The following is a 16,691-nucleotide window of genomic DNA, read 5'->3' as shown; positions in this document are numbered from 1 at the left end:
TTTGGGCGGAAATAGTGGAATCGGGGTGAGAAATTGAGGCTGTAATTGATGTTGGGTGCTTGTGGTTGGTGTTGTTTGCTGTTGTTGGTTGGAAGCGGCTGTGATTGGAGGTTGGTGGTGGTTGTTTGGTGATGTTGGCTGCGGTTTTGTGTGGTGAAAGTGGTGGAACAGGGGAGAATTGCGTGGTTCAGGTGGAAATTGATGGCGGTTTTGGCGGTGGCTGCTGCTCTGAGTTGCGGGTGCAGGTGGTTGTTTTTGTTGTTGTTGCGGTGGTGAAAGGAGGGTTTGCGCGACTGCCAATATGGGGTGCTGAAGGAGGCATGGCTTGTGCGGGTTTTGGGTGGTGGTGATTGGAGGCGAAATGGGAGGCGCAGCAAGTGAATTGGAGTTGAGGTACTGGGTTTGAGTGGCTGAAGGTGGAGGTATGTGCGAAAGGTCGAGGGAGCAGGGGAATTGGAGCAGGACATGAAGGAGAAGTGTGGTGTAGGATTAGATGAGGTGTGGTGAAGGATAAGACTGGCAGCAGGGGAAGAGCAGGGAACATTGTGCATTTGCCTCGAACCTTGGACCCCGAACACGATTTGAACTTGAAACCCGGAACACCTACAACCAAAAACACGAGGGTATTACCACGAAATAAAATAAAATAAAATAAAAATAACATAAAAAATAAAATCAAAAGAAATTAAATAAAATAAAGAGAACAAACATGAAAATAAAATAAAATAAGAAAATGAGAGAAATTAGGAACTTATTAGAAAACAAGAACTAAAAACTTAAAATATAAACATAGAATATAAGATAAATTAAATAAATTAAGAAAATAACCTAAAAACTATTAAAAACTACTAAAATACTCAAAATAAAGATAAAAGACGAGAATAAGAAAATAATAGAAATAAAGGACAAAATGGGCTAAATTATTGGAAAATAAGCCGGAAAACGACTCAATGAACACCCTAAAAGTGATATTAAAGTCACTTATCAGATATAACCTTCAATCTTGGTTGAAAGGTTGGGAACTTGACACACTGTCAACAAACAATAAACAATACGATCTTAAAACCTAAACAAGGCCAAAATTACACAAATACGAGGTTACGTAAAACTTTATAAAATTTAAAATCTATCAATCATTCATTCATCCTTTTTCATTAAACATCATCATGTAGCCTAAACATCATGTATAACGAAAACTAACACAACTAGGAAAACTAATCCTAAGTTCCTAATTTGTAAAGATAATGTTTTGCAATAAATATGATCTTCATGCTTAACTATCTTCTTTAACCGAATTATACTAACATTATATCCTACTTGATATCCGACGCCTAAATAACAAAAATATAATTAAAACTACTACCGATAGAAACTTCCGAGAGATGTATGATATGTCATCATCAATATACAATTACACAACAACTAAGCCCCCTTTTGAATCAATATTCATAGGATTTTCAACTTCCCATATTACCAATCAAAACACATTTAGAAAATTTCTAGGAATAATTGAGGAATTGATTTTCTATGAAATACAAATTCTTGTAGGAATTTAAATCCCATATCAACTAAACAATATTGTTAAACCCAAATTTAAAATTTTGTCTTTTGTGGACTTTGACTTTTTAAGAGAAGATCAAAAGCTTCACCCAATGTAGGGTGTTTGACCTATTAATACTAAAGAGTCCAATAAGCGTGACAAGGTATTGTTGGTGATGAATATAACACCGAGCCAAATAAGCAGCCCACAATCAAGGAAAGATTTGGTCTTTAGTCACTTAAAGGTTAATTAAAAAGATATTGTTGTCGGCTTGCCGTCAAGAAGAAAAAAATTGTTTAGCGGTTGAAAGGAGATCATGGACATATTTTCAAGAGGCTTTTGCCTATGAACAGAGGAAGAATCTTTACAGAAAACACATCAACGAATCAAACAATAAAAGCTTTTCATTTTCTTTAAACTCTCTTTAGAACTTTCTTAGTTTTCCCTTCCTTAGTAGCTAAGCGATAGCTTAGGTGTAACACCCTAGAAATTCCTTTTATAAAATACATGCCCCAAAGTTTCCAAATCATGAAATAAAATTTATTCAAGATTGTTAAATAATTAAAAATAAAATTTTAATTAAAATAATTTTTTTAAAATTAATGAAATACCATAAATAATTCTTTCAAATTATTTAAATATGTTATGAAATACCAATTTAAATTAAAATATGTATAAAAATACAGAGTATTACAGTCTACCCCCATTTAAAAGAAGTTTCGTCCTAAAACTTGGGTAACGAAATTCAAGCTTTTTTCCTCACTTTGTATTATATTGGTGTACTCTTTTGCTATACTTTTGCCTTTAATGTATCCTTGAAATTAAAATAACTTGAAATAACCATTAAAAATGTGCAAAAAGCACACAAATAACGGAAAATATAGGGAAAAACGCGAAATTCTACCGCATTCTACCCCCCCTTAAAGAAAACGAGTTACGTCCTCGTAACTCAACACACCTTAAAAAACTCGGTAGATTTCTTTTTCATTTCATCCTTAGCTTCCCAAGTTGCTTCCTCATACTCTTGGTTAGACCATGGCACGTTGACAATCTTAACTTTCTTTATTGCGTGTACTACACACTTTATTGTCAAGGATCTTGACAGGTCTTTCCTCATAAGTTAAGATTTGATTTAACTCGATTGTTTCAAGTTGTAGCACATGTGACTTATCAGGGATATACCTTCTTAACTGAGATACTTGAAATACATCATGTACTTTACTCAGCTCCATTGGTAAGGCCAACCTATAAGCTACTTCGTCTATCCTTTGCAATATTTCATATGGACCAATATAGTTTGGGCTAATATTTCCTTTCTTCCCAAACCTCATTACACCTTTCAGTGGTGACACCTTCAGCAATACCTTGTCACCAGCCTCAAACCCTTCCTCTCTACGCTTCAAATCTGTGTAACTCTTTTGGCGATCTTGCGCCGCTTGAATTTCCTTTACTTGTTTAATTGTATCTTCGATCATTTGAGAACTTAAAATCATTGTTTCACTTATGTCATTCCAACAAATTGGGCTGCGACACTTCCTTCCATATAATGCCTCAAATGGAGCCATGTCAATGCTTGCATGGTAGCTATTATTATAGGAAAATTCAATTAAGTCCAAGCTATCTTTCCACCCTCCTTGGAAGTCGATAACACAAGCCCTCAACATACCTTCCAAGGTTTTAATAGTCCTCTCAGTTTTCCCACTTGAGCCCCACTGTGATCAAACACTTAAGCATGGTGGCGTCCAAAGGGAAGGAAGCTAGAGTAAAAGAGTCGCCAACAAGTTTTAGGAACTTGTAAACCGTTCACAGGGTGAAGGTTACACCCCTTAACGATCCAGGAGATCATTAACTCCAATAGGTCTGGAACCATGACTGGAAGTTCGGGGATGAAGGTACAAATCCAACCTAAAAGAGATTGAACTTTCCCTAAAAATAGGCCTATACTTTATTCTGCTCGTATTCATGTGCGCTTTTTGACTAACATGCAATCAATAGATCAACCCTAAACCTGTTTAATCTATGATGGTTGAATATTAATACACAAACAAAACTATTATTGGCGATCACTTGAATTATAATCATATTAACCTAAACAAGATTATTAATTATCTTATTAAGCGTGATAACAAGTACAAATTCCCTTTAAACATGCATAAAAGGCGTGATCAAGCAATAAAAATAAAAATAACAATCAAGCAAGATAATAATAATCACCATAATTATAATCATGTTAAAAATAAAGCATAATAATATTAGCAAGATCCTAGGCATGATATTAACAATATTAATAACAAACCCTAACTTTTCACTAAACAATAAAAATCAAAGCTTTAGCCCTAACATGATACTAACATGATATCAGAAAAGAAATAGAAAGCATCATAATAATATCAGAAATATTAGTTAATCCTATACATGATACTAGGAAGCAATAAAACATCCTAACATGATACTAAGAATCAACAAAATAATCTAAGCATGATTTCTACATCAAAATATAATTAAAGTAATTAAATCACTTATTTGGATGCCTCGTATCTATTTCTAATAACAAAATACACGCGTTAGTAACTTCAAGGAAAATAAAAATCAAAAAATTAAATTAAATAATTGAAATAGAAATTTGAGACCAAACCCTCAGAAATATTAAACCTTTCACGTCTAGGGCGAAGGCAACTTCGAACTTGGCTAAGTGTGTCTAGAACTAATGTATGAGGAATTTTTTGAGAGGGATGATGTGTCTAATTTATATAGTATTTTACCCCCATCCCCTGGTCATAATTAGTAGTGTTTTTGGCTCTTTAGAGCCACTTTTATTACTAATTGGTGTTTTCTAGTGTTTTCGTAGATTTGCTTGAGTATTGTAGGAAATTGCACTTTTGGAGCATTTTCTTGGGTTTTCATGGAGCAACTACGAACATTGGAGGAGCACGGCCGTTTTTGAAGCCCAAGGCCGGTTAGAGTCATCAAGCCGGTGATTAAGGGCTCGGTATATGTGATACCGGGGAATTTGGACCAAGTATTCAAGACCCGAAGAGGAAATCCGGATTGGGACGAAGAATCAAAGCCCAATCGAAGTCCAAGCCTCGAGGAAGAACCGGGCCCGATCGGGCAAGCCTTCGCTCGATCGAGCGAGCGCGCAATTATGTGCTGCTAGGAAGGCTAAGACGTGCCCGATCGCGTGAGCATTAGCTCGATCGGGTGGCCCTTCGCCCGATCGGGCGCGTGTTTCTGGGGAGACTTCTTCGCCGAATTCTTAGTTTCTAATTAGGAGTGTTTTAGAGTTTGTTTAAGTACGATTTAGTACTATATTTTTGTTTTACCTCTTTTCTTAGACTTTCACTCACTAATTAGATTATTTCTCTCTCTAGATTTCTCTCAACTTTTACTCTTGTTCTTGACTCAACTTTGTAGTTCCATTTATTTTGGTAACGATTTCTTCTTTATTAATTTCAACAATTTTATTCCTTTATTCCCTTATGACTTGTTTAATTGCTTTATTTAGTTTAGATTTAATTATGTGTGAGTAGTTTATGGGGATCCAATAAATAATATGAAGGGGTACTTTATGATTGTTGATTGTCAATGCTTAATTATTTTCTTATTGATTGATTTAATGCTATGCAATTAGATTAGGTCTGGTTTAATTGTATGATTTTATCAATATTGATTCGAGATTCGAGAGATGAGAATTGATGTTTAGGCTTATTTTCAATAGGCGGACTAATTTATAAATGGTTAAGTCGAGATTCGAGAGACGAGATTTAATACGGGTAAATTAACTCTGTGATTGTAATATGTAGCGAAAGCCCTTTATGATTTAATTAATTGATGCATTGATGATTGATTGTTATGTTTTACCCTGGAATATTGTTTATTGGTGAACCTATGCCCTAGGCTTTTATTTCATTGATTTTCTTCCTACTTTTATTCCTTCCCACTTTTACTCTTAGTAGTTTAGTTCCCTTTTATAATAACAATTTGGTTACTTGATAATTTAGATTATTTTGATTAATTAGGAATAAATTAACTTGTTTCCCTGTGGTTCGACCCTTCTTCCCTATCTACATAGTTAGTGAATTTAGGTATTATTTTTGATTGGGTGATTACGACTTGAGCCTGTCAAGGGAAGGTTTAGAAAAAGAATAGAGATGAAGAATGCTTCTAGATTTTAGAGAGAGATGATGGTTTTGAATGATGAAAAAGGGGAAGATACGACCCCTATTTATAGAAAAAATAGTTCGGAATCAAATCAAGTCATATTCGGAATAAAATACCTCCTGTCGTTTCCTCCTGTCGCCAACGACAGGAGTTAGCGCCAGACGACAAGAGCAGCACCAGCCGACAGATGTTAGCGCCAGGCGACAGCTTTGTCGTCTCGCGCTAAGTCAAAATTAAAACGGGCTTTGTGCGCGGAATCATCTTCTTAATACGATTAAGTAGCTAATTCCGCGTTAAGCAGATTAAAATCATATTTGTGACAAATCACATAATTTATTCAAAATAAAACTCTTTAAAATATAATTATCAATCCTAATCTTATTAAAATTAATAAGAACCTTCTAGATATTTCTAGAATATTAAAATCAATCCTAATAACTTTAGGAATAATAATTTATAGGCCCTCCTCTAGATCATTGGGTCACATGTAAAATCATTTTGGGTCAAATCTAATTTAATCCATAACTTCCTCTTTATTCATCGGAATTGGACATATAATATATCGTTGGAAAGCTCTTTTCGAGCCCAATCCAACTACACTACTATTGGACCCTTATCACGGACCAAACTAAATTGGACTGACTATTTTCATAAATAGAGTAAAAGAAGAAATATTTTTGAAAATAGAAAGAGAGATATTTTAATAAAAACATCCACATCACTAGACTTTTCACACTTTCACTTTGTTCGATAATCAAATGACATGAAAGGTATTCATCATTGGGTCTGGTTTTGGGGAGACACATTTGGGTGTATACAGTGGCAGGGTGAAATATTGTACTCATCTTTAGTGTTGTACCAAAATTTTCCTGCACACTCTCCCAGAACTTTGAAAGGAACCTAGAATCTCTATCAGACACAATACCCTTTGGAACTCCATGTAACCTCATTACAAGAGAATAAACACGTCGTCAAGTGCCTAAACCTGAATCAAATAAGACTTATATAACCTAAATGAACCAAATACAAGTATAAGGCAAGCAAAGGGTCGAATCGCAGGGAGAAGCTAAACACTGCGATCACTACTAATCAATTAAGCTATCTCGGGACGAAGAGCGAAATTATCTAAGAGATTAAAGCTAAGAGTGAAATGAACTAGAGACAATATAAAGAGAACACAAAGGGAAATAGGTAGATGTAGGTTTCACTTGAACATGCAATAACATGGGAACAAATCGATAATGAACTAAACATGCATGAATATTGATATAAGGGGTCCAATCTAGCCACCTTTAGGGGTCAATTGGCATCTCCTAACATAACCTCTATGATATGACATTAGAACCATATATTGGGAGGCCCTATTTCCAACAACATTTTTGCGACAACTAGTTCCGACGGAATTTCCGTCGGAAACGTGTTTTCCGACGAAAAACAAGGTATTTCCAACGGAATATTTCCGTCGTTATCTGACTGTTTTCTAGTAGTGCGATACAAATTATCATAGTAAAGTCAACTATCGTTTCATTTAGCAAAGATTCACCCTGAATCAACTAACAACATGCATTTTGTTAGAAGATCGAAGAACTGACGAGGGGAAAGACAAGGTCGTTGACTAATCCTCCCTAAGTCAAACTAAATTTATAAACATTTAACAAACCTAAATACAAGTATAGAGGTAAGTCAAGGGTCGAACCCAAAGGAATGGTAATGTTCAAGAGCTCTCAATTATGCGTCTAAGCTAGGTCGAAGTCGAAGGGTAAGAGGTAAAACTAACAACTAACAAACAAACAACCAAACAAATAAAACACTAGGAATGGGGATCAACAAGTAATCATGACAATTGCAACAACTTGGGACAAACATGCCAATCAAAGGTTGCGAAGACTAATGATAAGAGCAATCAATTGGAATCAAAGTGCTATAACCTAATCCTTAAGCCAGATGTCTCTACGAATAAACAAACTAAGAGAATCACAATCTAAACCAATCGATAATTGCAATTCCTAAATCAATTGGTCGTGTCATTGGGAATTACTATGCAATCTAGCATTTCTCAAGGCCTAATCGAATTACACAAATGCAAACTTACATTAATCACTTTAATCTCAACAATCAATCAACACAATTCCCAAATTAATCATAGCCAATCAATCATACAAGTTTCACCCAATTCCTAGCCAAAAAACTACTCAAGAATCATCATCTATCAACAAACAACTAAATAAATCAAGAATCAGCAAAATATCAAGAACAATTACACTAATCAAGAATCAAACATCAAAATCAAACCAAACAAACATGAAATTAAACTAAACAATAAAATGAGATAGAGTTAGAAATCCTCATTGATTGATTATGGAGATCTTCAATACAATTGTCACCTTGAATATTCAATCTCTCAAATCCCCAATGAAATTCCTCACTTTCTCTCTCTAAAATCTACTCCTAAAACTAACCCTAGATTTAGAGAGAGAAGCTATCAACTAAGCTAAAATTATGTCTAGAACTTATTACAAAAATCGGGTTAAGAAAGGTATTTATAAGAGGTGCGAAAAAGGGATCAAGCAAAGCCGGAAAACAGAGAGGAGCGCCCAGGCACAGGGGTGGCGCAATCGCGCGTGTGGCCTGCGCGCCCACGCTTTTCTGGGTTTCTTTCGTCTTTCTCGCCGCTTCGCGCACTCGTAAATGACCCCGCAAGATCTGGATGATGCATGATGATAGTGGAAGTTTATAAGAGAATCCTCGGTGGGTTCAATACCACTTCTTCATGGGAGCACGACTTGAGAGCGCAAGAGCTAGAAATTGGAGCATCCTTTTCCTTGCATCTTGGGCTTTCCTTATGCTATGAGCTACTCCAAAAGCATCTTCCAACTTAGAAAACCACCAAAATCAAGTCTCGAACCTCATTAAATAACTGTAACCACAAAAAGAAAAGAATTAAAGAAGAAAACACAAGAAAAACCATAAAAACACAAAACAAGAGATAAAAGGGAAATAAAGAGAAAATTGCATAAAACTAAACATTTATTAAGAAAGAAAGATATGAAAAGAAGGTAAAAACAAGCCAAATACTCATCAAATGAGTGCCATAAATGTCACGCATCAAACAATCAAGCATGTAAAGACTTTAATCACAATCAACTTGAATCCCAACACTAAAAGCATGAACAAATTCCAACTACATTATTCCCACTCCCTAGGCTAGATAACTACTCACTATCAATAACAATCAACAAGTCAATCATGAAATTAACAAGCAATAGCATGATTAATGAGTAATTAACAAAGCAAAAGCAATTTAAAACAAAATCAAATAGCAAAGTAAAAAGAAAAGAGTAAATGCTCATTCATTGAAGTTGATGTTCTACAAAGAAGTTGGTTAAGATTCTTCTTCAAAATCCAAGCTCAACAATGGAGTAATCCACACTTTTTCTCTCTAAGATGCCAAAACTAAGGGTGTTTCTCTCTCTAGATTCTGCTAAAAATTAGAAAATTAAGCTAAGCTAATCTAATTACGTACAGGAGAAGAAATAGATGACTTAAACCCAGCGATGGCGCCCGCTCAAAGCTTATTCGCGCCCGCAACTTCGTGGGCACGGAGAATAGAGACCTAGACAAACGCGCCCGCACAGGAGACTGCGCGCCCACACAAGGGTCGTTTAGCAGGCGCGCAAACTTCTGTTGGGTTTCGATGAGTCCAACTCACTGCAGAACAAAGCCCGACCCCAAGACCCGCTCACAATTAATATAACTAAATGGCATAAATGACAAGAAGGAGAGAAAAGTCGATCTTACCCTTTCCGCGTGCTTCGCTCACACTCGGAGCATTTATTTCAAAGCCAAGTTTTTCAAGTGCAGAGACCTCCTACGATATCTGTAGACATCTACTTTTGGCCTCATGTCCCAAGAGGAAGTGCAATGACAATAAATAAAACCATCTTCGTGTTAGATCAAAGTGAAGAGTACTTATGGATGACTGGCTAAACCGCAAAGACACAAAAAGACTAGCCTAACCCAAAAACAAATACAAACAAGGTCCAATTAACTAAACTCGATCATAATTAGGCTTAAGCCCATGCTTAAGATCCAATAATGACGGATTTAGAGGCTCCTAGGTTAAATTTAATGCTGCCGCAGGAAAAGCCGTGCGCATCTCAATGAGTCGCGCTGGTCTGGCGCGCGCAACTAATTCAGTTGCGCGGGACACCCAGCGTAATTGCTAGTGATGCGCTCGCGGAAGATTCAAAATTTCATAAAAATAAAAAATCAAATATTACTATAATGCCGCGCGCAAGACATCCAGTTGCGCTGCCCATAGCAGCGTAACTAAATCACTTGCGCTGGGATGCCGCGTGCAACTCATCAAGATGCGCGTGACACCTGCTTCGGCAGAATGCTTAAAACCCTAATTGCACCCATTCCCTATAAATAGAGGTTTAATACGAGGCTTAAACAGACAGAAATTAACCTAATACTCTGGCAGAAAATCTTGTGAACTTATGTGCTATGAAACCCTCTTGTCCTAAACACTCACCCCCTTTGATATATTGTTACTACGGTGGAGGTTGTCAAACAAGAAGGAGTCTATAAATGTTCTAAACAAAGATCTAACAAAGAGAAGTGGTAAATTCTCGAGCACTTAGATAAATCATATTTACTTTTCTTATTTAAAAGAACCTTAATCAATTAAATAGTGTTGTTTGACCACTTTAAAAGGATATTTAATTAGTCAATTCCACATAGTATCTTGCGTTAAAAAAGATTAGAATTAAATAATTAATTGATTGATTGATTACTTAAGCCAAGGTGAATCTTGTTTATTTTTGCTCCTTTCACGAATTTTAATTAAATAAAGAATAACGACTTTGCAATGTAATTCCTACGTGATTGATGCGTGTAAATAAAATCAACTAACTTAGTTTTTAGGTATCACATTGCATATAGTGTTTGGTGATGAAATTGTGAAAAAGGAAGAGCTAGTAGAGGCCGCACTAGGGCTAGAATAGCGATTCCCCTCTAAAGGGAACGTTATTTTAGTACCCTCGCTCCCGAACTCATTTCTGGTTTTTGTAGACCAATTTGGGCACGGGTAAACTTACGATTCGTGCTAATTATCCCATGAACTCCACATGGGAGAAAGGCATGAATGAGGTTTATGAGTTTTCCTAAAACTCATTGGCGACTCCCTACTTGTTTCTTATAAAAAAGTGTAATGACAAGATCAATTCTAATTCAAGGTCCCCCAAAAAGTTAGGAATTCAAATCCTAATACACCCTAATAACTATAAAGTCCTAGGCTTCTAAAGAGACATGGGCATCTAAGGAGAAGGACCCCCTACGATGGGAACACCCTCCTTACAGTGGCGACTCCACTGGGGACTTAGAGGTTACAAGATTAGTTCTTAGTTATGGTCCAAGGTTTCCAACACTAGGTTGCCTATGGGTTGTAACGGGAATTAACTTGGATAATCTCTAGTTAGAGAGCGAGACTTGAACGCATAATATCTTCCTTTTGCACAAAGGTAAAAATCAAACAAGCAACACTGCATCATGCATAATCATAGCACACTTCAACCTTTGGGGATTGGCTCATTGACTAGGGGTTGCCAACACTAGGCTTCTATCCCGAAATCAATAACAATCATCCCACCCATATCTTCAACAAAATGTTGGGAGAGCGATCCCATGAGTTAACACGTTGAGTGATTGATTTGTGTATCGTTTCTTAAGATATGGTACCTTTGGACACCTAAGCCTTTGACCTTAGAATGGGATTGTGTGAATCATGGCTTATGATATGCTTATGTGATTACGTGAATATATGCAACGTGTTAGGATAGATTTTTCTCTGTTTTTTTTTTACTTTGGTTTAGGTTCCCAATTAAAGTTGTCTCTTCGTAATTTTGAGTCATATTCAAAGGGTAACATAAAAAAAATTCGAAAAAATGATGACAAATATAAAAAAAAAACGCTCGAATTAAAAAAAATTTACGAGTTGGTGGCGCCCCGACCAGCGTAAGTGATTTGGATGCGCGCGCTAGCCTAGTTACTTGCGCGCACCTACTGTTACGAGCCATTTTGATTTTTCGAAAAACAAATTAGCTCGTTCAAACAATATCCTCATTGAAGAATTGTCTAAGGGTGATGTTATCCGTTCGAATATATCTTGCGTTCTTTCCTCTTCTTTTTGTCTTCTAAACAAGCGTATCGATTTACTTATCCTTTTGTACTTCTTTTAGGGCTGGTTTTCAAGCTTGGGAACGAAGACTCCTGGGCACTCGCATTCTACGTTTACCATCAAACAATTTTACCCCTTTCAAACCACCTAGCTTCCCTCGACAACTAGTCCTAGTCCAATAACAATGTCGACCATTGAAGAACTTCAAGAAGAGATTCTTCGTTTAAGAGAAGAAAAGGCTCAAGAAGCCGAGGAGAAAAGAATTAAGAAACTGAAAAAGGTTGAAAAGAAAAATGCTGAAACTTTAGCCTTGCAACAAAAGATGGAACAATTGTCCATCAAATAAAAGTCGTTGGAGAAGCTAGTTATTCGTTCTACAATGGGGAACAAGTACTTCGACGTAGAAAAGTTTGCTCCTCCCGCAGGACTTTCTTTACTGGAAAAGTTCGTAGCTACGGACTTGCCAATATTTAAGGTGACCAATAATCTACACAACCATTTAATGTGTTTTACCGGCACCATGGCATTAAAGGGAGGTGATCCTAAGCTTTATGCTTTGACTTTCCCCTTTATCTCTAGACCCAACCGCAAGAGAGTGGTACTATAGGCTAGATCTAAAATTCAAAACAACATGGGAAGATGTAGTTTCGGCTTTCATTACCCAATATGAGAGTAACGTAGAGTTCAAATCGACTCTACGTGAACTTGAAATGCTTAAGCAAGGCGACGATGAAGGTTTCCTTGCTTTCTATAGTAGATAGAGAGAAAAGGCGGCTCACCATGCCCAAAGGCCACCTGAACTCGAGTTAGTACAAAAATTCATTGACAATTGTCATGAAAAGTACAACAAGCATCTACGTTACCTTGGTTTAGACACTTTTTCAAAATTAAAAGTCTATTTCGTGGCTACTAGGATTGAAGATGATCTTGCTAAAGAAAAAGCAAACAAACCTTATCATCATCAACCTAAGAATAACTACAAAAAGGGGAATGATAATACCTCATCCTCTATTGATGTATTTGCGACTTCCACGTAATATTATAATACAAATCAATATAACAGTAATGATCCTCGAAGGATATGGAAAAAGAAAGAAAATTTACACCATTTCCTATGAGCTACAAAGAATTATTAGAAAAATTGAGCGAAAAATGTCTTCTTGCACTAACAAGGCCAACACCACCCACTCCACCAAAAAGAAGGTACGCTTAATGGGATGATAGTGCTTATTGTGCTTATCATAGAGGCGTTTGGCATGATAATGAACATTGTTACGTCCTAAAGCATAAAGTGTTAGATTTAGTAGACGATGGGAGAATTCCCACACCTAAACCTAACAACAATGTATCCCCATTAGGGGCATTTCACATTGATGAGGACCATATGGGAAGTGATACGTTCAATCCTTTGGACTATATCACATCTATAGGGAAACCTCTAACCACAACACTCATAGGGGCAACTAATGAAGTGTGTGGGTGATGGGACGACGACTTTCAAGAGTTATATGTCTCTAAGTATGCCGCTGTCCCACCTCCATCTTGTTTACAAAATGAGACAAATGGAGCGCTTAATTGGGATCATTTCTTGGGGAAGTCACAAGACTTATCAAAACTCTCCTTGGATGACAATGACATCAAGAAAAACTCATGGAACATCTTGAAATGGAGGCACATTCAAAGCCTCCAGAAGAAAGTTGGTTTATGAGTCCTACAACTAACCCAAATGGGATAGATCATCTAACTCGTTCTGGGCGAGTTTATCAAACACCACCAAATGGATCTTCGACCACAAAAAATCAAACTCAAGGTCAAGTACAAAACCCAATACCACTTCCACTTGAGGTTGAATATCCATAAGTCAAACAACTTCGCCAATCCAAGGCGAATGTTAGCATTTGGGAACTCCTAAGTACTTCTAAAGTACATAGGAATTCTCTTATGAATGCGCTAATGGCTTTGTCTGTCAGTACAGACACAACTCCTCAAGATCTCGTTAGCTTGCTTACTAGCGAGAAATCCGACAAATCAATCTTTTTAACTAATGATTATTTGCCTTCAAAAGACACTACCCACAACAATGCATTATACTTAATTGTGGGGTGCAAGGGATACAATATCCCTCTTACTTTGGTAGACAATGGGTCAGCTGTAAACGTGTGCCCATTACAAACTGCAAAATATTTAAGCCTTAATCTAGAAAAAGATTTTCAATCAACAACACAAAGCATTAGGGCCTATGACAACTCGAGGAGATCGGCGTGTGGAACTGTTAAGCTACCAATTACCATAGGCCCAATTCAAAAGATGGTTGAATTCCATGTCATGAACATTAAACCCACATTCAACCTTCTACTTGGACGTCCTTGGATACACAAGCTTCTCCTCACTTCATCAAATGATTAGGTTGAACTATTAAGGGCTTCCTATAACTATACATGCTTCTCCTCTCAAAATAGCTATAAATGACTAATCACTTCTATAAATAAACCATGATAATGATGAAGAGGACATGTAAGGATTTGCTACGGAGCCAATCTGCACAATTGAAATGGAAGAAAGCCTTGAAGAACCATTCAAGCTTGATCCATATTCCACCCAGATAGTAAACAACATCTTGTTTAAGAGTAGTTACTTTCCTGGGATGCCTTAGGGAATAGGAATGAAGAAATCTCTTTTACTTCCTATCCCAAAGAAAAGTTTCTCTTTCGGATTGGGATACAAACCAACCAAAGAATAACTAGAGTCTCACGATGCTAAGAATGAACAAAGTACGTAGAGACAACAATAAGAAAGGGATAATCACTTTGCTCCCATCCTATCAACAAACCCTTAATGGAAAATTCATTAGGGAGGGAGAAGATTACCCATGTTATGACTTTCCAGAACCATTAGTTCTGGAAGGAATCAATCAAGAAGCCTGGATTTAAAATATTTCACGATTTCTACTTCTTGAATTACGATCTTGAAATTGTTGAATCAAAACACCCAACCCCAAGGTGCTATGATAGGCAATCACTTAACTTGCTACCTGGACTATAGCAAAACCATGTTGCTACAATGACTAAACAGAATGCCATCTAAGATGAAGCTTTTGACCCAACCTTGTTGATCATCCCTTCTATTGAAATCTTCGAGCATGGATAGAGGAAATCTTTCAAATGGACCAATCATAAAGGTGATAAGCTGGAAATCGTCACAGGCAAAGGGAAAATGTTTGAAGAATTGGATGACAAGTTTAGTTTAGACTTTAAAGAAGCTGAAAATTTGAGCCTTGTGGCCATTACTAAATCTTTATTTTCTAGTTTTAAGGACGAAGATCCCAAAAAAGATTCTTTTCTTGATGTACTCTCTTTTGAATTCAATAATATGAGTTTTATTTCTGAGTATATGCTTTCTCTTCAATCTTTTGAATGCTATAACAATCAATCTAATGAAGATGATAATATTAATAAATTGGTTGAATTAATGAATGAACGAGAACAGAAGAACCCTATAATTGAAGAAACTGATACAATCAATATAGGAACTAATGAAAACAAAAGGGAAGTCAAAATTGGCTTAACTTTAAATCCGGAAGAGTGATTGATCCTCATATCGACGCTCAAACAATTCGAAGAAGTGTTCGCTTGGTTATACAAGGACATGCCTGGACTAGATAGGGAAATTGCGGAACATGCCCTTCCCTTGAATCCTACCTCTAAACCAGTAAAACAAAAAACTTCAACGAATGAAACCTGATTTTGCTTTGAAAATAAAAGAAGTACAAAAGCAATTAGACGCAGGTTTCATTCGCGTATGTAATTACCCAGAATGGGTTGTGAACACCGTCCCAGTCCCTAAAAAGGATGGACGAGTTTGCATGTGTGTCGACATTAGGGACCTTAACAAGGCTAGCCCTAAAGACGACTTTCCTCTACCTCATATTGATATATTGGTAGATAACACAGCTAAACATCCGATGTTATCCTTTATGGATGGATACGCAGGTTACAACCAAATTTTAAGGGCAAAAGAAGACAAAGAAAAGACATGCTTTATCACCCTTGGGGTACATATTGCTACACAGTCATGCCATTTGGTCTAAAAAATGCAGGAGCCACGTACCAAAGAATGACTACGACTCTCTTTCATGATATGATGCATAAAGAAATAGAAGTGTATGTTGATGATATGATTGTAAAGTCCAAATATAGAATAGGATACATAAAAGCTTTACGCAAATTTTTCACTCGCATAAAACAATATAAATTGCGATTAAATCTGTAATCCCCCATATTTTCAACTTAGTTATAATGTATTTATTTATTATTTATACAAATATTTTTATTTTGATTTTATAATTATGAATTATTTTGATGTAAAGTAATAAGATTTTCATTATTATTAAACTAAAACTATTAAGTTTTTTGTTGAAATCAAAATTCCCTTTTAAGTTTAGTGGCCTAACACACTTACTTACTCAAGGCCAAAAAACAATCCTAATTCTATTTAGGTTAGAAAAGTTAAGTCCATACTTTTACAAAAACATAAACCCTTAAACCCACCTTATTTCCCCTCACTTCTTTCCTCATCTTTCACGTGAAAACAAAAAACAAAAAAACCCTCACACTCTCTTCTCCTCCTTCACGCACAAAAAAAAAAAAAAAAAAATCCTGCTTGCTTGCTGCCACCAGCTGTAAGGAGGGTGGTCCCATCGTAAGGGGTACTCTCCTTAAACGCCCTTGGCCACTTAAAAGCCTAGGACTTTACACTTATTAGGGTGTAGTAGGATTTGAATTCCTGATTTTTTGGGGGACCTTGAATTAG

At 36.4% G+C, this 16,691-nt stretch overlaps 1 protein-coding gene across 1 annotated transcript; it reads right to left on the bottom strand.

Moving 5' to 3' along the window:
- Window positions 1–2,592: 2,592 nt before the first annotated feature.
- Window positions 2,593–3,105, bottom strand: LOC145627902 (uncharacterized). The gene has a single exon (XM_081680244.1). It carries the CDS (start codon window positions 3,103–3,105, stop codon window positions 2,593–2,595), a length of 513 nt encoding a protein of 170 aa, XP_081536370.1.
- Between the last annotated feature and the right edge of the window lie 13,586 nt (window positions 3,106–16,691).

Source organism: Chenopodium album, chromosome 4 (genome assembly GCF_948465745.1).
Source record: "Chenopodium album chromosome 4, dcCheAlbu1.1, whole genome shotgun sequence".
Lineage (NCBI taxonomy): Eukaryota > Viridiplantae > Streptophyta > Magnoliopsida > Caryophyllales > Amaranthaceae > Chenopodium > Chenopodium album.
This window is presented reverse-complemented; position numbering and strand designations above follow the sequence as displayed.

What these genes read in the sequence shown, in the direction of transcription:
- LOC145627902 (XM_081680244.1), bottom strand. Translation starts at nt 3,105, where the DNA reads ATGGCTCCATTTGAGGCATTATATGGAAGGAAGTGTCGCAGCCCAATT.